Source organism: Hevea brasiliensis, chromosome 15 (genome assembly GCF_030052815.1).
Source record: "Hevea brasiliensis isolate MT/VB/25A 57/8 chromosome 15, ASM3005281v1, whole genome shotgun sequence".
Taxonomy (NCBI): Eukaryota; Viridiplantae; Streptophyta; class Magnoliopsida; order Malpighiales; family Euphorbiaceae; genus Hevea; species Hevea brasiliensis.
This window is the reverse complement of record NC_079507.1, coordinates 64,395,426-64,415,405: the sequence shown is the minus strand read 5'-3', so window position 1 is coordinate 64,415,405 and position 19,980 is coordinate 64,395,426. Positions and strand designations below refer to the sequence as shown.

At 29.9% G+C, this 19,980-nt stretch overlaps 2 protein-coding genes across 2 annotated transcripts; one reads left to right on the top strand and one right to left on the bottom strand.

The window, feature by feature from the left end:
- Positions 1–8,681: 8,681 nt before the first annotated feature.
- Positions 8,682–15,341, top strand: LOC110644174 (sodium/calcium exchanger NCL). Its single transcript, XM_021796838.2, has 7 exons — positions 8,682–9,347; positions 10,281–10,472; positions 11,611–11,792; positions 13,172–13,317; positions 13,412–13,688; positions 13,770–14,090; positions 14,851–15,341. Exons 1-7 carry the CDS (start codon positions 8,954–8,956, stop codon positions 15,097–15,099), a joined length of 1,761 nt encoding a protein of 586 aa, XP_021652530.1. The 5' UTR covers positions 8,682–8,953; the 3' UTR covers positions 15,100–15,341.
- A 2,736-nt stretch (positions 15,342–18,077) lies between these two features.
- LOC131174147 (uncharacterized) lies at positions 18,078–19,913 on the bottom strand. Its single transcript, XM_058137247.1, has 2 exons — positions 18,483–19,913; positions 18,078–18,379 (listed from the first exon to the last, which is right to left on the bottom strand). Exons 1-2 carry the CDS (start codon positions 18,891–18,893, stop codon positions 18,257–18,259), a joined length of 534 nt encoding a protein of 177 aa, XP_057993230.1. The 5' UTR covers positions 18,894–19,913; the 3' UTR covers positions 18,078–18,256.
- Positions 19,914–19,980: the final 67 nt, after the last annotated feature.

Sequence of the window (19,980 nt, the reverse complement as noted above, 5' to 3'; positions counted from 1 at the left end):
TGTGCCATGGGAAATTACTAGAGGAATTTCCTTCCCACATCAGCTTACACGCCCAATCGTCCAAACCCATTGCACCTAGTTAGGTGTAGAATACTTCAACACTGGGATCTAATAAAATTTTGTTGAATGGAAAATGGATATATATATATATATATATATATATATATATATATATATATATATATATATATATATATATATGATTGAACCTACCACATCTTAATTTTTTTTTTTAAATATTATCGCCTATATGAACTTATGAATTTTATGATAATTAAATATAATTTTGATTTGTTATCTAAAAGAGTGAATGCACTGACAAATAAACTCTTTCTATATTGATTATGCAATGAAGAATTGAGAAATATATAGACCAACTTATTTATATATATAAAAAAAAAAAAAGTTAGAATGACAATTTAATTCAAAGTCAACATTGAGACTTTTGTAAAAATCAATATCTCTTTTTAGATTTATATGTTAAATATATAAATCTTATATATTTATATTTTAGATTTATAATGGATCGGATTTAGATAAAATTTTTTCTGTCCTTTTTTTTTACTGTTGTTGTGTCTCTCACCCCTTTCCATTTATCTCGCTAAAAACAAATATAAAAGTAAAATTTAACCAATTCCATATAATATGGAACCAGTAAACTAATCCCAGTCAATAAGGAATGGAAATATCGCTTGGGCTTAGAAAATCTGGCCCTCTCAGGCTCTCAAATGCATAAATTTGATCCCTTTTTATTTTTTATTTTTTAAATCAAGTACAAAAATTTTAATTTAAATTCTATCTAATTTAATTGCTATTTGATACTTTATAAAATACTTTAGTCTCTTAAAATCTTGTATTATTTTTCTATTGATGATAATTTATAGACCAATTAGAAGTGCTAATAATGTTGAAATAGAGGAAATCAAAAGTGTTTTTGAAGGCAAATTAAGTTCAAGAAATTCTAGGTGTAGGTTCTTTTTGCAGGTTTTTAGTATCTCTGTTTTGTAAAGGAGTTGTTCTCTTCTAGCTTGGGTGCTATGATTCTGATCATGTTTTACTTGTCTGATTGGCGAGTACCCAAAAGCTACTAGGAAGTGTAATACATCTATCAGACATCAATATGCAACCATGGTCGAATTACTGCTCTGTAGTGACTGGACATCAGCTACTTTGGATTCAAGCCGTGTCCAGGTTAAGTCTGTGAAATGACTAACGCCACAAACGGCCACAACACCATTGGCATCCGTACGTGACAGATTGCTATGTAGTTTTTTCCCTAATCAATCCGTGACACATTTCTATTTTTCCTTTTCGCTATGCGGTGGTTGGCGGGCGAGGTGCTTGTGCTGTGGGTTGTTCATCTCGCCAAGTCGTTGTGTGCGGTGGTAGGACTAAGGGGCTTCATTGTTGGGTCAAGCTTTATCTACACCATAGCCCACCTTGTTTGTCTCGTTGGTTTTGCCCTTGGGACCTTGCAGCAATCTACCAATGCACCCATGATACTCCCTGTTGTCTTAGCCATTGCCTTTTGTGTTATTGGCAAGAAAATTAAGGCAAAAAAAAAAAAGAGAAGATCGCAACGCCCAGAAATATCCTTTTTGTTCTAGGATGTACAACTATTGGCAAAACAAAACAAAATGATCCCTTTATATGGGAAATTAATGCATACTCCGGAAATTTCATTTTACAGAACTAAGTTGGTGCGCTAACTAATAATAATAGAACACATCAATATTTTTATTTAAAAAATAAAAATTTAAACTCTGTTTGTTCCACGAAAAATGACTTATACATAAAAAAATATTTTTTTAAAAAATATTAAATTAAAAAATATTTTTTATATAATAATATTAAATTAATGATATTTATTTATTTTATGTATATAAAAATGTGTTCACATTTTAATAAAATTTTTAAAATTTAAAAAATAAAAAATAACTTTCTCTTTTAAAAAATGAAAGTCATTTTCCTTAAAAATAATTTAAATTTTTCTATTCATTAATTTTTTTAAATGGTCTTAAATATCTAAAAATATAAAAAAATATTTTCCGTAAATGGAGTTTTAATAAATGTAATACTACCTCTAGCGCTCTTGGGAAGTTAAAATATTACCTCAAATCATAAAAAGCAAAAATGTGATTGACAATTATTTTATGTGCGCGTTATTATTTGTTGGGAATATCAGCTCAGCTTCATGAAGCGGTATTCTAGGCTCATACAATATTTTTCCCCTTTATATAACATGGATTCTAAGTCAAATTTTAGATTTAGAATTGATCAATCTAACTAATTGTGACTTGGTAATTGATCGAAAATTACTCCATTTCCTAAGTCGTGTCATTGTCAACCTTTCTGGATTTTTTGGACTTTATAAGGGACTAGACCATGAGTTTCTTGCCCGACCCATTGCTTGGTATATACCAGAGAATATCTGGAAGCTTTGACATTAAACTGCCCTCCTCTGGGGGCTGAAAATAATGATAGAAGATGTGAAAAAAAATCTCAGAAATTTCTTCACGCATACGTCTTGTTGACCGATGGGCTTGTGTTTTATTCATTAACAAAAAAGGAATATATCTGAGTAAAAAATAAAGAAAACCTAAGTGTTTTTGTGTGATTCTAATTAAGATCTATGAATAAATCGAGTATGTCCAAAAATTATTTTTTTGAAATCTCATATTGAATATAAAGCGAGTGTATGTACTTATTATATAGAAATAAAGGCTATTAAAATTATATGTGGGTTATTTATTCACAATATAAAAGCTAAAGGGAGAGTGTTTGATTCCAATAATAGATACGTGTATTACCAAAATGCAATTCCTTAATTAAGGGCTTACTTAGAAAAGAAGTAACGAGTCAATAATGGAACAGAAGGTGATTGTTTTAAACGCACTAGGGGATTTTAGGATGCGTGAGCACATGGAAAGTTTATTATCAGATGATAATTCATGTTTTGTTTTATTATTTAATTAATTATTAAGCTATTTTTTTAATCTTTTTATATGTACTTTTCTATATAATTTTGTTAGGTTATTTTTTATTTTTATTTAAAAAAAAGGAAGTGTGAAAAGAGTAAATATTTTAAAAAATAAATAATTAAAATTAAAATATAACAAAAAGCTTTTGGTGGTTAAAAGAAAAGACTTGACAAATAATATTATAAAATTTTAATTAATTAAAAATGAAATATCATAATGGAAATAATATCATAATTTTAAAATTAAATTAAATTATTAATTATTAGCGATATAAAAAAATAATTTGTAGTTTAAATATTTTTGCATCACAAAACATGGTGAAGATATTAAAATTAGGGCCGAGCAGAATTTGGTTCAAATTGAAAAATCAAATTGAATCGAGTCATTTCGATTCAATCGGTTCGGTTTTAAAATAAAATCGGTTTGGTTCGGTTTTAATTTATAAAAATTTCGATTATTTCGGTTCGGTTCGGTTTTGAAGATAAAAAAATCAGTTAAACCGAACTGAATAGTGATCTATATAGTCAAATCGAACCGAATTTATTTTTGAATTAATTTTTTTTTATGGAAAATTTATGAATTATATTTAATTATATATATTAATTATTTAATTTTATTGATTAATGGTTATTAGGTTCAAACCAAAGTTAAAATTAGATCAAATAACTTAAAAATCAAGTCTAAATTAAAAAATCAATTAAAAATCAAACCGATCGGTTTAAACCGAACCGAACTGAAATAAAGCGGTTCGGTTCGATTCGATTTTCATCAATTTTGGTTCGGTTCGATTTCTAAAATTGACGATTCGATTTTTATAATTTAATTCGATTTGATTCAATTCGATTTGAATCGATTGCTCACTCCTAATTAAAATCGTCCTTGTGGATTGAATAAATTATTTAAATTAAAAAAAAAGGATGAGCTGGTGGAGTTATGGAGATACATTTAATTGGAAATATCTAATTGGTGGCTTGGTGAGTTGCTCACCGCGTGAACCTATCAAATTATGGCAACTCATTTGTTTAGCCTATTATTAGAAAATTTATTAGAGGGGAAAGAAAATAAAGGAGAAAAAATAAAGGAGAAAAAAAAAGTGATGGGAATTTTTTTGGGATATTATTTTAAAAAATAAAAAATTTGATTGAATAATAGGAAAAAAAAGGAAAAAGTAGCTTTTAAATCATAAAATATCTATTTTATGTTTTTATTTAAAATTAAAATAATTAATTATAAAAATAAAAAATAATTTATTTATTTTTCACTTGAAAAAAAAATAATATTTTTATTTATTATTTTTTCTATTATTTTCCTTTCTTATCCTCATTAAATTATTTTCATTTTTGTTCATAATTTTCTTTTTTTTTCTCTCCAATTTAAATATATCTTTAAAGTTGAAGTCAAAATTTAAAAAAAAATAATTTTTTAAAATATTATTTTAATTATTATTATTAAAAAGATAACGAATTATTTATTTATTTAAAAATATTTATAATTAAAATGTAATAATTTTAGGTAATTTATATTATATTTGGATATAGAGAAAATAAAAAAGAAAAGAAAATTTAAGAGTAAAATAATTTTATTTTTTATCATTTTATGTTTAAATTAATAGAAAATAAATAGAAATAAAAAAATTTAAGAAAAAAAATAATTTTTTTTTACTTATTTTTACTTTTTCTCCAAAACAGGGAGGAAATAAGAAAAAAATATCAAAAAATTATAAATATACTTCTATATTATATAAATTTTTATTTTTTAATTAAAAAAATTATAATTTTATTACTTATAAAATATTTTCTCTTTCATAATTTTCTTTTTTCATCTAAATATAAAAAATAAAAATATATTTTATTATTATTATTAATTTTTTTATTTCTCTCTTCCTATTTTCTTTTCTCAGAACCAAACGTAACGTTAAAGTCACTGTTATTGAAATACTTAGATATTATTTATTAATAACAATCTCAATATGGCTTAACGCTTAAGCTTAGATTTAGTGGGATTTGACAGCGTGGGATTTGGGAAACAAATCTGATACGTGGCTTCCAATCCTTTTGCCGACTAAAGAATAATTAATCTTTCGTTTTCCACTTGTCCTGCCACCTTTCCCCCTCTGTCCACTTGCCTGACTTCGCTGCCACGCCTTTAATTTAGGCAATTTACCTTTGTCCTTTTATTTGAAATGACTTTATCTTATTTATTAACACTTTATTAAAGAAAATAATAAAAAAAATAAATTTTAAAAAATATTTTTCATTATTTAAATTGAAAAAAGAAAATAATAAATTTTTTTAATTATTTTCTCTTTAATTTAAAGATAAAATAAAAATTTAAAAAGAAAAAATAATTTTTATTTGGTTATTTTTTATTTTTTATCTTTCATTTTTTATTTATCTAAATATAAAGAGATAAAATAAATAATAAAAAATTAAAAAAATTCTTTCTTTTTAATAATTTATTCAAAGAGAGTGTAAAGAAAAGAAGGATATAAACTGGAATAGAAACAAGACGGACATAAGTCAAAGCTAAAGGGAGAAGATTTAATATTATTGGGATAAAAAAAATTTTAATAATTTCACCTTGAATTAATATTCTTTATTTGAACTTTTCTTCAGAATCAATGATAGAACCTTGGATTTTTGACCTCCAAATTGTAGAATAATGGTTGGATTATTCAAGTAAATGAAATTGTCATTACCGGAGTAATTGAATAGATTGGTTGTGAAAATGACAACTTCAAAATTATTTTAATTAATTCCGGCAAATAGAGTTGAAAGCGGCTCACCATAAATAATTAAAATATGCAATCGCAACGCACGCGTTGGACAAGTTGCCGATAGGGGACGGACGGATATAAATGTAGACTGCTGGCTGGAGCCGGATTTAAAAATTTGTAAAAAATAAAATGTGCGCCCATTGGACCACATTATGGGCAAGGAGGCACTGGCTCTGAATCACATACATGTGAAAGCATAAATGGATAAAATAATTCACATGACGGAAGACACGTTATTTCTAGTGCCTGTGGGGTCGGAGAATTAAATAATGTTGCCTAACTTATCAGCTATTTACACTCTGTTTAGATAAATTTTGAGAGAAAAAAAAAATAAAAGAAGAAAAATAATTTTTATTTTTTTTATTTTTTTTTATATTTAAATGTGTAGAAAATAAAAAAAAAAAATAAAAGTTAACACAAAAAATAAAAGAAAGATAATACAAATCTAACTTTTTTTTGCTTTAATTTCTTATTTTCTCTCTAATTTAGAGGGAAAATAAGTAGAGGAAAATAAAATTTATTTTCCTCCCCTCCCTTATTTTTCCTCTCTTATCCAAATAAGGAAAAGTGTTTTTCAAAGTTATTTTTCTCTAATTATTTTCTTTCCTCCCATTTTCAACCAATCCAAACATAGTGTTAATCTTAGGCATAAAATTATTTATAAAACTTATTTAACAATTTTTTTTTAAATAAGGACAACGAATTTCTACCATTTTAAGAGCAAATGAATTCTTATTTATTTGTTTTTTCCATGATATTAGATAAGTGAATAAATACTTAAACAAATAATATGTACATGCGCATAAAAAAAAAAAGATCGGATGTATACTATTAAGAAAAATGATAAATTCTTGATAAAAATATATATACTTTAAAAATGAGTCAGATATCTTATGGTGTAACTATAAGTATCATTGAGTCAGGTGCTTAGGTGCTGTTCTCTTACAAAAAGTTAGATATTCTTCAGTTCAATAAGACAAAAATTTATCTAATAATATTATTTTCCTAATCTCGATTTCACTAACAGCCTTAAACTAAAGAAGTTATAAAGTCGATATCAAAAATAATCATACACTCCACATAATGAAAAAATGCGAATGATCGTCAATTCATTATAAGAGAAATCATATTAATAACATTTATTCACACTAAACGAGCAAGTGGTAATGAACTTATTGAAATAAAATAATTGATACGATAAATAAATATATAAATATCAAAAATAAAATATTTTATATGATTATCACTTAAAAATAAAGATTTGAGGCTTAGGCTGTATGGGTACAACTTATGTAATTTTTCAACTTATTTAAAGTTAGAGCATCCTTTATAAATAGGTCGACACACTCACTAATTTTGAAAGAAACCAATTAAATGAGTTGCTTATTATGCTAATCTAATTAGACATTGTGCATTATTCTTGTATCTCTGAATCATTATTATCTTAAAAAAAATCTAATTAGACTTTAAAACATACTCTAGTAATTAAGATAAACTACTTAATAAAACTTTACTCGTATCTACTAAACATTGGCCGGTCACTATATAAATAAAATCCGCCATGCCAGAAGGGGCAGATTTCCCAAGCCCTTATCATGCCGCTAATTTACTCCCATGTCATCCTCACTAGAAATTACGATAGGGGTTACAATAGTAAAATAATCATATTCTCCTCTGAGAACACTCCAACACCCATATTCCCTTAAATTGCTCAGCCACGTGTCGCTATCTATGATTTTTGTTAACCCTTAGTCATCAATTGAATTGTTTATTTTCTATTAAAAATTTTGAAAAAAACTCTTTTTTATTGTTTTATGAAATATATCAATTCAATTGTACTTGACTCGCTTCATTTTACTGGATTAAAATAAAAGAGAACAAGAGTAAATAAAAACGGCGTGATAAATTAAGGCTGCCGTTTAGATGCTTCAACCAAAATCACTTATGGAAAAAGATAAAATAAGTTAATGTAATTTTAGTTAAGGATTAAATAAATTTAAAATTAAAATTTAAATCAAATAAATACTCTCATTTTTTAATTAAGATTAAATAAGTTATTGCATACTAAAATATAATTTTTTTAATTTGAAATATTAAAACTTACTTATTATTTTTAATTAAAATAAAATTTTAAAAAGGAAAAGGAAAAGCATGATAAATAAAAATTATTTAATGTTAAAATTATTATTTTTAATATTTAATTATTAAAAAATAATATTTTATTAAATAAGGCTTATTTAACCTAAATTAAAAAATATAAGAATTTATTTGACTCTTCATTAAAATTGTTTAAACTTATTTATTTATTTTTTATTTGCTTTCATGGCGAACACAGAACGACATTTAAGAAGACTAAAATAGAATGAAAAATTGAATATTATTATATATTTTTTGAGCGACTTTTGAAATGTAAGAGATTTTATTCCTCGTTAATCTTCAAATTTCAATATTTTATTTTTTTTTTCTACTGAATAATGAATTAATTATAAATAATTTCTCATAAGCAAAAAGGGCGAGCCAGGTTGAACTTTCTCTTTGGCAGACGCGGTCGAACTTTTACCAGCGTAGCGTTTAATTTTAGGGTTTAACCTCTATTCTGATAGAAATATTAACTTTTATCAGACACAAGCACAATTTATAAAAGAAAAAAATATATATATTAGATTTCAGAGTAATTATAAAAATCCTCGCTAAATTAGAAAGAGCACAATTTAAGATGGAGTGGAATCCGTCCAAACTCCAGCAAATGTGTAATTATTTTGACCACTTAATTATATTTATAATTTACTAAAACCAATTGTTCATGAGAGAACAGTAGGGAATGGAACCACCGTGAATAAATATAATTTATTGGTTTTTAGCAAAAAAAATATTTTAAACGTTTTTTATTTTTTACCTCTATGAAAGTCTAATTAAGGCAACGGAGTGAGCCGAGTCTGAGCAGCCGCTTGGTGATGTAGTTATGGGCAATGTGATTTGAGATATTAGATTTTGTACTAACTATTTAAATGGTTAAAAATATAGTGAAAAACTTAAAAAGCACAGGAAAGCGTCCATCAAATGATCGGACCCTACACAATCCTTCACCGGACCACACGCGGTTGGGACGCGCCCGCAGCAACTGTCTGTATATCTTAGGCCACCAGCTTCGCTTTTTTTCTTCTCTTGTACGGTTGCACTCGTCTCATCACTAACCATGCCTGCTCACAAACCTTACCGCCACCTACTCCTCCTCCTCCTCCTTCCGATCCTCTTCCCCGTCTCCGCCGTCCATTCCCGGCCCCTCTCATCGTCTCAGCACTCTAATCTGATTTCTGATGGTGTCCACTCCCTCCGGACACGGCCTTACATCCTCCTCGATCCGTTCTCTTATGAGTATTCCTGTGAGCAGACCTATGGCTTTATGCCTTGTACCTCCACTGCGCTTGGTAACTTGTTTTTGATAATTGTGTATGGATACCTAATGTTCTTTGCTGCTACCTATTTGTCTAATGGTAGCGAGCTCTTGCTTGAGATTTTGGGCCCTGGAATCGTTGGTGGCTTGTTTCTTCCTGTGCTCGGCGCGCTTCCTGATGCAATGCTTATTCTTGGTAATGTGATTAGTGTGTAGAGATTCGATTTGATCCGATCCGATCCGATCCGATTCTATTCTATTCTATTCTATTCTATTCTATGTGAATTTATTTATTTTTCCTTTTCCTTCTGTTTGGTTGCCTGGAAAGTGTGGGAAATATTAATGGAGAATAAGGCCATCCCCTTTTCAATATTTTTTTTTATAATTTATTTCATATTTATTCAATTTTGGCATATATTTTTTCTTGCGTTTCATTTTTTATTTTACTAATTTTTTTATTGGTTAAGAAGAAATCACACAATATTTGATGAAACGGTGAAATTATGATAATTTTGTTAAAAAATACTTAAAACTTTATATTCTATGTATGCACAATCATGTCAAAAATTCTAGTTCAGCCACCCAACAACTAGATAAATACCTTATCGAATAGACTTCAAATTCTTGGAAGAGGGAAGGCACACACAATTTTAACTCAAATTCATTTTACCTTTTTTCCTCCTTTGGAATATTGCCTAGTGATTTGAAAATTCAACTCAATTCAGCCGTAGTCATAACGTCCTTTTTTTTATCAGAGCCGTAGTCATAACTACTACTTTTATGCTGAGAATCAAATATTAATCGTCCTTTTCATGGACCCCATGGCGCTGAACGGCGTCATTTCATTTTTATGCGCAGAATTAATTTCTATGCCAATTTTCTGCGCTAATGATTTTGATGAGAGTAATAGTAACAACTGTCTATGACACTATTTCCAGCGATTGATTATACCAATAATATATGATGAATCTTATGAGTGGAGTTTTTAATTAATCTATTTGTTTTATCCTGTATTTGTTGCTTAATTTTAACGACTGTACAATGCTAGATTTTACTTCACAACTTTTGGGTTCTGATATGAGTTGTATATTTTTCTTTTACTCTTATGACCCCTCCCTTTTCTCTACAGTATCTGGACTTTCTGGGAGTACAGCAACAGCTCAAAGCCAGGTCTCTGTCGGAATGGGCTTGTTGGCTGGGTCAACTGTCATGCTACTTACCATTATTTGGGGATCCTGCGTTGTTGTTGGCAAATGTGACCTTCGGGAGACAGATTCTGTTGCCATCAATGGAAAGGACACAAACGGATTCAGCTTAACTGGTATGTTAGTCTTATTTGAACAAAAATACATAAGATGAAAAAAAATTCAGCCCAACTGGTTTAAACGGAAAGTAATTGTGGATAAAAAAATCCGGTTCACTTGGATATCTCAAAACCAGGATTCTAAAACTAACCTATTTGCTAAGGCCATTGAAAAGGATAGTAGCATTTCTTTGATATTTTGATTATTTGTAGAGAAATTTACAAAATTAAGTATTTGTGTTAGGTCAAACCCAATTGCTTTTGGAAAACCTTGTGACTTTTTTGGCAGCTTGCCTTGATGGTCCTAGTAGAACTAGAAGCCTCTGCCAAGTGCAAGTGCAGAGACAAAACTCTTTTGAGCAATAATTATGAAAAAATTCTGAAGGTTTTGAATCTATTAGGATAATTTCTCCAAAAAATATAATGAAAAAATTTTGAAGGTTATGCATCTATGAGGATTATTTCTCCAAAGACTTGTCAGGTTGGAGTAGGAAATGTAATGGCCTTATTATCTACATGGTATTGTGAAATCTTAAAATTAGCTTCTAAATTTGCCGACACACTTTTTAATGGCAATTTGCAACGCTAAAATCTAAATGCTTGAGGAATTTGAATCATGTGAATATATTCTTAATATTACTTGAATGACAATGCAATGAGCTATCTTTTAGCCATTTTCTCCTATTGGATAAGATAGGAGTTGATGAGTGAAGGAATAAGTATTTCAAAATATATATGGAGTGAGCTACTGGTTGCTAGGCAGTAAGAGAGCAAGGCTGTAGGTAGTAGAGATTTAAATATTCCATAGAATCAAAATAACATAGGGCTTGAAGAGTGAAAGAATAAGTAGATAAAAATACATGGTCGTTTGGCAGTGAGAGAGCAAGGATGCAGATGGAGATTCAAATATTGCACTGAATCAAATAGTAGAATTTAAAATATCAAATATGATAATGAAATAATCAACAGACAGAATAGGTTAATTTTAGAATATATTGATTACATTTTACATATTTGTGAATGCTAGAGTCTGAAGATCTAGATTTTTTTCTATAAATTCATATCATTTTGAAATATTACCCATTTAATTACAAAATGTAATATCTACTTAAGAATGGTGTATGCCTTAACAATCCAGAAATTCTGATGGTCGCAGGCACCGGTGTTAGCACTGATATATGGACTTGTTATGCTGCGAGGATAATGGCTATATCTGTTCTCCCATTTATTATTGTTCAACTTCCACAACTCCTCAATTCGACTTCAGGACGGCACTTGGCAGTCTTGATTGCACTTATTATATCTCTCTTAATGTTGATTTCTTATTGCCTTTATCAGGTACCAGTGTTTTTTTTTTTCCCTTTTTATTATTCTTTTTCTTTACGCAATAATGACAATGTGCATCTGGATTAATTACTTTTTTACCAATAGTGTCAGTTTTCTTTCATAAAGGACAAGTAAATTCAAATAAACATTTATGTTAAACCACCAATATGTTCAGTCTTCAAACATCTTTTGTTCCTAAAAAAAGACAACTTCATAAAACGAAAACATGTTTTATGCATTTTATATCCATTATGATTAATAATTAGTACAACGTTTTTTATAACCTTTTCAGTTTCCTATTTCCAGTAAAATCATTAGCATTATACTTTTTAATTATGACAAGTAGCCTAAAACTCTTTTTGAAATAAGTTGATAGACACTGTCAAATGCAAATCTGAGTTGATTTTAGCTCAGTTAGAGGAAGCATATTGATTAGGGTTAATAATTCGTGTCATTGCGTCATTTTAAGATTTAGGAATTCTGATATATGGATTTACAGGAATTAATTGTATAAACCCCCATTGATAATTGGGTCACTCGAATATGACTGTAAATCAATTAATAAACAAGTTTTGCTAGCAAAACCAGGCCCGACTAATCCAGCTGTCATTGAATTTAAAAATTTTATTTTATTTTTTCGGTTGTGAGATCTGGACCCACAATAAAAGGGGAGTCTTTAGAAAGCTACAAACATTTGGCTAGAGATGGAAATATGAATCTGAGGCATGAAATATGCTATATTATCAAATTTCCATTGTCTCCCCCTCTTATTCTTCTTTTTACAATTTAAACAATTAAATCATATTTTATAAAATAGTAATACAATTTAAAAGAAAGCCTCTATCTTTTTTAGCATAACAAATATATCATATGGTTGTCATTATTTGAAACTAAATATTACTACCTCCGTTTACTTTTATATGTTATTTTTTAGAAGTTATTTTGTTTATAATTGTTATTTGTCGTTTTGAAAAAATAGGAGCATTAACTTTTTTTTTTTTTCTACTTTTACTCTTATATCTACGAAACACAATTTCTCTCTTAATTAGGTTAGATAAAAGGTAATTTAATCAAATTAAAAAGTATTTTGTTATAATATAAGTGATTTAATTACTTTATTAATCACCGTAAAAAAAACCTTAAACAGACAGATAAAAGTGGATAGAGGTAATATATTTTAATGTAACTCTAAAATCCATGTACTAATAGAAGTGAGACCTAAAATTTCGATGCTAAAGCTTGGGACCTTGTAATATTCAAGGCAGATGATGTGTACTAAACACCTTCCTGTGTTAACAGATTGTATACTCTACTTCCTATGGTTTATTAATATTTATAAGGATTCCTTTCATCATCCATCCTTGATTTTCCATTCGCATTTGATTGTGCAGGTCTTTCAGCCATGGATCCAGAGGAGACGACTTGCTTATGCAAAGCACAAACACGTGATATCAGGAATTTTGAAACATTTAAGAGAGCGTACTTTGGGAAGGTTCCTGACTGATGATGGTCAACTTAACAGAGACGTAATGGAAAAGTCGGTTTTTTAACACACAAAATATCTTTTATTTGCCTCACTGCCCTGGTTTTTATCTATTGTGTTTTGTAACTGTTGACCATTACTGTTACAGGTTGTTTCATGCTATTGATGAGAATAATGATGAAAAACTCTCAGCTTCTGAAATGAGAGCGCTGATCTTAGGAATTCGGTTTGAAGAGATTGACTTTGATAGGGATGATGCCGTGGATAAAGTAATGAAAGATTTTGATACATCTCTTGATAATTCTATTGATCTTGACGAGTTCATCAATGGTATCTCGAAATGGATTGAAGAGGCAAAGCGAGCAGGGGCAGCCATAGCCAACTCTGGCTCTAAGACATTTAAGCTTATAAATGATTTTCATGTGGTAAATACTAATTAGCACTCTGGTGACTCTCTCTAGTTGTTACATTTCTAGGGCCATGATTTTTTATTAATTCATGTACAGCAAACAAAGAGGGAACATGCTCTTTTGGGGCCTGAGGATCGAGTGGAGGATCAAAGTGATGAGGTCGTAGAGGGTGTTGAAAACCCCAGATGGATCTCCATCAAAGCAGTATTGATGTTGTTGTTAGGAACCATTATTGCTGCTGTATTTGCAGATCCCCTGGTGGATGCTGTTGACAATTTTTCTGATGCAACAAGTATTCCTACTTTCTTTATCTCTTTTATTGCACTGCCCTTGGCCACCAACTCTAGTGAGGCTGTGTCAGCAATCATCTTTGCTAGCCGGAAGACGGTTAGAACTGCTTCATTAACATTTTCTGAGGTTTGCTTCTCATTTGCCCCTCTTAATGTTTCTATTTCCCTATTCTCTAATGTGGATTGCCTGTCAGCTAAAGTAATTGCAAACTCAAAGGACGTCATCTTATCCAATTTTTTTGGGCACAAGTTACAGTTATTTTAAGCTACTCTTCATGAGTGTGATTTGAGGCTTCAAAAGAAAGTACTTAACGTACTGTTTTGAGCTTCTGGTTGTTTCTATAAGCATGCTAAATGGGATTAAGATGGAGGGTTTACAACTTAAACAGGGAAAATTTTATTTTGATTAATGCTGTTGGCTGTATACAAACTTCTAGCACTGCTTGTTTGCATGGAGTAGGAATAGTCTAGTAAGCATGAGATTAATGAATTACCAATATTTGCTAACTGGGTTTTGCTTGCTGGTATATAGGTAAGAACTCCATTGGTACAGGTCATGGGTTTGCAACCATGGCCCTTTTCTCAAGAACTAAATATATATATATATATATATATATATATCACCTAATGGATGAGTTTTGAAAGTTTAATTTTGAAACTACCATGGTACTTTCGCAAGCAATGCATTTGAAAAAAAAAAAGAACTTTTCACTCTTTAATTTCATGGTTAAATGTCTTTGCTCATTATTTTGGGAGGGAACTAAAACATAAATTTGAATGTGTGATCATGCATCAAGATGAGAAGCGAGTTGCATGTAGTGTTAGTATAATCGGGTAATCATTTATCAATAGCAAAGCTCTGACTTCTAATGTTTTTCTTTCTGCAGCTATACGGAGCAGTAACCATGAATAATCTCCTTTGCCTATCGGTATTCTTGGCTCTTGTTTATGTCAGGGGGTTGACATGGGACTTTTCATCTGAAGTTCTGGTTATTTTTATTGTGTGCATTGTGATGGGTGCTTTTGCCAGCTTCCGCTCTACATTTCCTCTCTGGACTTCTTCAGTTGCTTACCTCCTGTATCCCTTCTCACTGGCACTGGTCTATGTTCTTGATTATATTTTCGGTTGGTCGTAGGTTCATGAAAGTTTAAACCTGTGTGTTGGTGCTCCTGATGTTGCACTTTTAATAGGATTAATGCTTAATATTTTGTATGTAGAATTAATGCTAAACTGGACTAAGAGATGATATTTTGTATGTAGAATTAATGCTAAACTGGACTAAGAGATGAATTTTTGGAGCAACAGTTTGATGCTCAATATTGCTGTCACATTAGGAGATGATTTGATAATGAAACTTGCACAACAAATTCTACACTATTGGATTGCTAAAACTACATTTCATCTTACCTTTGGTGGTTTGGGTCCTTTGTGATTATTTTTGTTTTTTATAAGCAGAAAGACTAGACGGAAGAGCCATGGTGTTGTTAACCTGCACATTTGTTGAGTTTTTTTTTTTTTTTTGTGTTAAATCAAATAAATCACAATGTGATTAGGTTAGATCTTTGGCTGTGTACTTCACCTTTTATCACTCAACTTATAATACCTCCATAATTAAAAAAAAAAATTATGTATTTACATTTTTTTTTTGAAAGTGTACTTTTTAATTCCTTTATTTTTACTTAAATTTAGTTGAACTCGTATATTTTTTTTAATTCAATCAAACTCTTAAATTAAAAATTTTTATCAATTAAATCTAAATTACAAGCTGTCGTTGAATAGCCATTATATCTTACATATGGGTCATAGAATAAATAAAATCATTTTATAAAATTAAATTAAAGTCTATATAAAATTAAAGAAAAAAAAATAAAAAGAAACAAAATATCGTGAGCATCATCTCAAAATTGAGCATTAAATCAATAAACATAAATAATAAAAGACAAAATCCAAAATGTAAAAAAGTACAAGAATTCAACCCAAAAGAATCTTGCCTTCTGTGAATGAAATGTTAAGGTAGAGTCACTTAGCCACTTTATTCTCAAGTTAAGCACAATAAATTATTTTAAATATGTAGCTTAATTTTTAATTTTTGAGATTTATAAAATTACAAATAAATATAAATAATTTAATTTATTTAATCAGTAAAAAATGTGATGGGCAGAATCTCGCGGTACAAAACTTAGATCGGCAAATGGGTATAGTGTAGTTTAGTTTGTTGTGATTAAAATTTATTAATTTAATTTTAAATAAATTTCTAATATTAATTAATTAATTAATATATTTTAAAAAATATTTTTCTTAACAATAATTTTAATAATAATACAAATAAATTAAACATCCTATATATTATACAATTTATTCGTATGAAGGTCCGAAAAAGACGAAGCATAATCAAATCCCAATCCCAAAGGTCGCAGATGGACAAGTTCGCTAAGAAATTTTAGAATCCTTTCCGTGTAATACTTTTTCACTCATATAAATATTTTAATTTTTCACAAAAAAAAAAAAAATTAATTCACATAATTATTAGTGAAAATTTTGTCTTTCTTTTGAAATCCAGGGGAAATGTTTTTAATGACACCCGAAACATAAACCCTTTCTTTCTTCCCCTTACAACCGATCTCTTTCTCACTTTATCCAAATTCTGCATTTAGTTGATATCTCTTTCACATTTTTTTCAGATTAAGGTATCTTTTATGCTCATTTTATAATTTTTAAAAGATTAATCACTTTGAGATTTGTGATTGTCTCTCCCAACGACTTTCTCCAAGGATGTAGTTCTCCCCTTGTCTCTCTCAAGGACTTTCTCTAGGAATTGAGTTCTCCCCTTGAAAGAGCAGTGGTAAGATTGCCTCTCCCAACAACTTTCTTCAATAATCGACCCTGAATTTTTTCCTTAAAAGACGGTGATAAAGTTCTCTCTCAACAACCCTCTCCAAGAATAGATCTAGAGTTCTTTCCTTAAAAGACTAACACTTATTAATCTAAAATTTGTATAATTATTAACTTATTAATCTATTTGAAAAATAAAGTGAAACAAAAATACATTGAGATTTTAATTTGAAAACTAAGAAGTCACAGTTCTATTTTCACTCTATTTTAATTATTATATATTCTGATCATTTACAGTTATTTGCTGGTTTGTTTGCATTTTTCTTCTTGGTTAGTTTATCTTGTGGAGACAAAAAAAAAAAGTTCCTGGCAATGGACAATACAACTTCAAATTGAGATCAACATTTTCTACTACATCACCATCAATATAATTGCTAATGGTCTTTTTTGGTTGGCCAATTTGCATAATTGCTGGTGGCAGGAAGTTGGGGTTAGGCTGCAGCGGATTTGGTACACTTGGTCCAGGCTCAACTATTGGATCTTCCATCTTACCCTTTTAACAAATCATAAAAAAAAAAAAAAGATTTATTACTTTTAAGAAAAAAAGATTAGCGAAATGGGAAATATATATTTGTTGTTCACCCTCGCTTGATAAGGTAGTGAATCAAAATCAAAGGTTTCATAATTATGGAAGGCAAGATAAGCTGAAGGTGGCTTCATCTTGGAATTTGGGCAGGTCAAAAATAGTTGTAGGTGGGCCTAATGTAAGAAAATCTCCACCTGAAACCCCATTTTGCTTTCATGATTTTCTAGGAATTATGCTTGGCCCCTGAAATTGAATCAGAACATGAAGGGTCTTCTCTGAAAACACACAAAAACTTTAATAATTAGCAAACACTGACAAACAAGACCCCATTATGATTATTCTTTTATATATACAGAGAATTGAGCTACACATTGGGAGTACTTCGTTCCTCATTTTCACCTTCTAAGCCAACTTAGAACGAAATATGGCAAAAATATCAAAAAAAGGTAACCTGAAATTAGGGTTGGCATGAGTGAAATTGAATGTGCACCCATTGCCAAATGAAAATGATTCATCTGATATGCCAATGGGGCGAACAGTAGGAGGGAACTTGCAGTGGAAAGAAGGCCCTGGAGGATTATCTAGAGCAAATGGATATGGCCTCTTCTTGCCAACCATCTACTCTACATTTTTAACCAAATTCACCAATTAAAAAAAAAAATCATTTGTTAGATTAGATCCTTCTTTTCAGATAATTGGAACAAAAATTTCAAACCAGCTATTATACATCATTAACAAAAATTATTCATATTTTCTGGTCATGAATTGATTATATTAAAAAAGATTACCATTAAAGTCAAAGAAGAAAATTTTCAGGTTAAAATTTAGTATTGAATTAATTGATTATAAGCTGAAAGATTAATTACAAGCAACTTTAACTCAACTTTTCTTCCTCTGGCCAAACAGGTGTATAGTTCCCATAACAGCTTTGGTTTGAAGGGAGCTCCATATGCAAATTTTGTAGAGATGATGATGAACTTGTTGATGACACATTCACCTAAATGATTTCCATAAACCAATTGATCACAACTTAACATGAAAAAAAAAAAAGAAACTGAAAAATACAGTAATTTTCTGGGAGAAGAATTAATCCAACATACCATTGGAGGAGGAGGATACTGTGCCCCTTGCATCAAGCTAGGGAGAGGCCAAGTGGAATTGGATTCAAAGGGCAAATTTAACCTGGACCTGAAGGCCAATCCAGGATCAACCCCACAACTAGTCTCCTTTTCAAGATTGAAGTCACAAGAATTCCAAATCTTGGGCATATTTCCATGTCCTTGAACAGAAACTGATCGCCAACCCAAAGAATTGACAAATGGAATAGTGTTTGCGTTAAAAATATCAATATTTTGAGGCCGAAGTATTGAATTTGGAGATGAAATATCAGAAGGGTAGGGAATTGATGAAGTGGAGTGAGACTGATTTTCTGGAATCGGCACTGATGAAGATTGATTTGAAGGTTTGGGTGGTGATGACATTGCAGGTGGTGATGATGTCATTGTCAACATTGTAGACCCATCTTTCTTTTGTTGCTATCCTAGTCTGACCTTTTCTAGTTGTGCCACACTAAGTCCCCTTTGTGGGACATTCTTTTGCTTTTGCTTTTTGGATGATCTACCTATATTTCCAATATTAACACAACCACCACCACTATTATTACTATTGCTACACTTTTGGGTTTCTTCTTCTTGAGACATTCTTGTAATCTTCCATCTAATTATGTAAATGCAAGAATTTTTCAAGAATCCAAATTCATATGCAAAAGAGGTAAAACAACGATCCAATCTTGATTGGCATACTAAATATGCATTATACTAATTTCTTGGATCCTCTTGGACCTTTCTTGTTAAGAACATCAAGACTCAAAGAAAATTCAAAGCAAACTTAAACTAGACAAAAGAAATTTAGACTAGATTCAAGATATACCATTGGTTCTATTGTATTTGGGGCATTTCTCTTTTGAAGAACAACATCAAAAGAAAACTTAAAGGAAGCCATAAAAAATGCAAAGATTTGGAGAGAGAGAGAGAGAGAGAGAGAGAGAGAAGAGTGATATACACACACAAATCTTGAATTTCAAGAAAGCAGCGATAGAAATCAAAATCTGACAGATTACAATACCAAAATATAGAGAAGTATTTCAAGAACCAAGTTAAAAGAGCAAAAGGGAAAAAGATACCAAAAATCTCTCAGGCGATAGAGTCAAGATCGGTATATGATCTTTATGAGAGGAGAGGAGCAAACCCACAAGCCTAGCCAACCTTTCAGCAAAAAGATAGAAGAGAGGGAGAGAATCTGAAAATGCTTCGGATTTTTCTCAAACTACTCTCGTTTGTGTGCCTGAGAGAGAATGAAGATAATACAAATTAAGTGGAAATAAAAAGCAATTCTTGATCCTTTTTTTTTCTTGGTTATCAATAATAACAAAAATGATGATAGATATAAAAAAATTTCAAAGCCATGGCAACAAATCTAAAGTATAAACTATGAATATATTTGTGTGTCTCATTTGTCGGCCAAATCCTCGCTCCACTCTCCTGTTTTGAATGCTAGAACCACCCCCATGATATCTCTACGAGAAAACCAAGTGAGATT

Bases quoted from the DNA above. Each gene is read 5' to 3' on its own strand.
- LOC110644174 (XM_021796838.2), top strand. From the start codon at position 8,954: ATGCCTGCTCACAAACCTTACCGCCACCTACTCCTCCTCCTCCTCCTT. The intron at 9,348-10,280 runs GTAATGTGATTA...TTTTCTCTACAG, and splicing joins TGATGCAATGCTTATTCTTG to TATCTGGACTTTCTGGGAGT. The intron at 14,091-14,850 runs GTTTGCTTCTCA...TTCTTTCTGCAG, and splicing joins CTTCATTAACATTTTCTGAG to CTATACGGAGCAGTAACCAT.
- LOC131174147 (XM_058137247.1), bottom strand. From the start codon at position 18,893: ATGTTGACAATGACATCATCACCACCTGCAATGTCATCACCACCCAAA. The intron at 18,380-18,482 runs GTATGTTGGATT...GAAATCATTTAG, and splicing joins AGTATCCTCCTCCTCCAATG to GTGAATGTGTCATCAACAAG.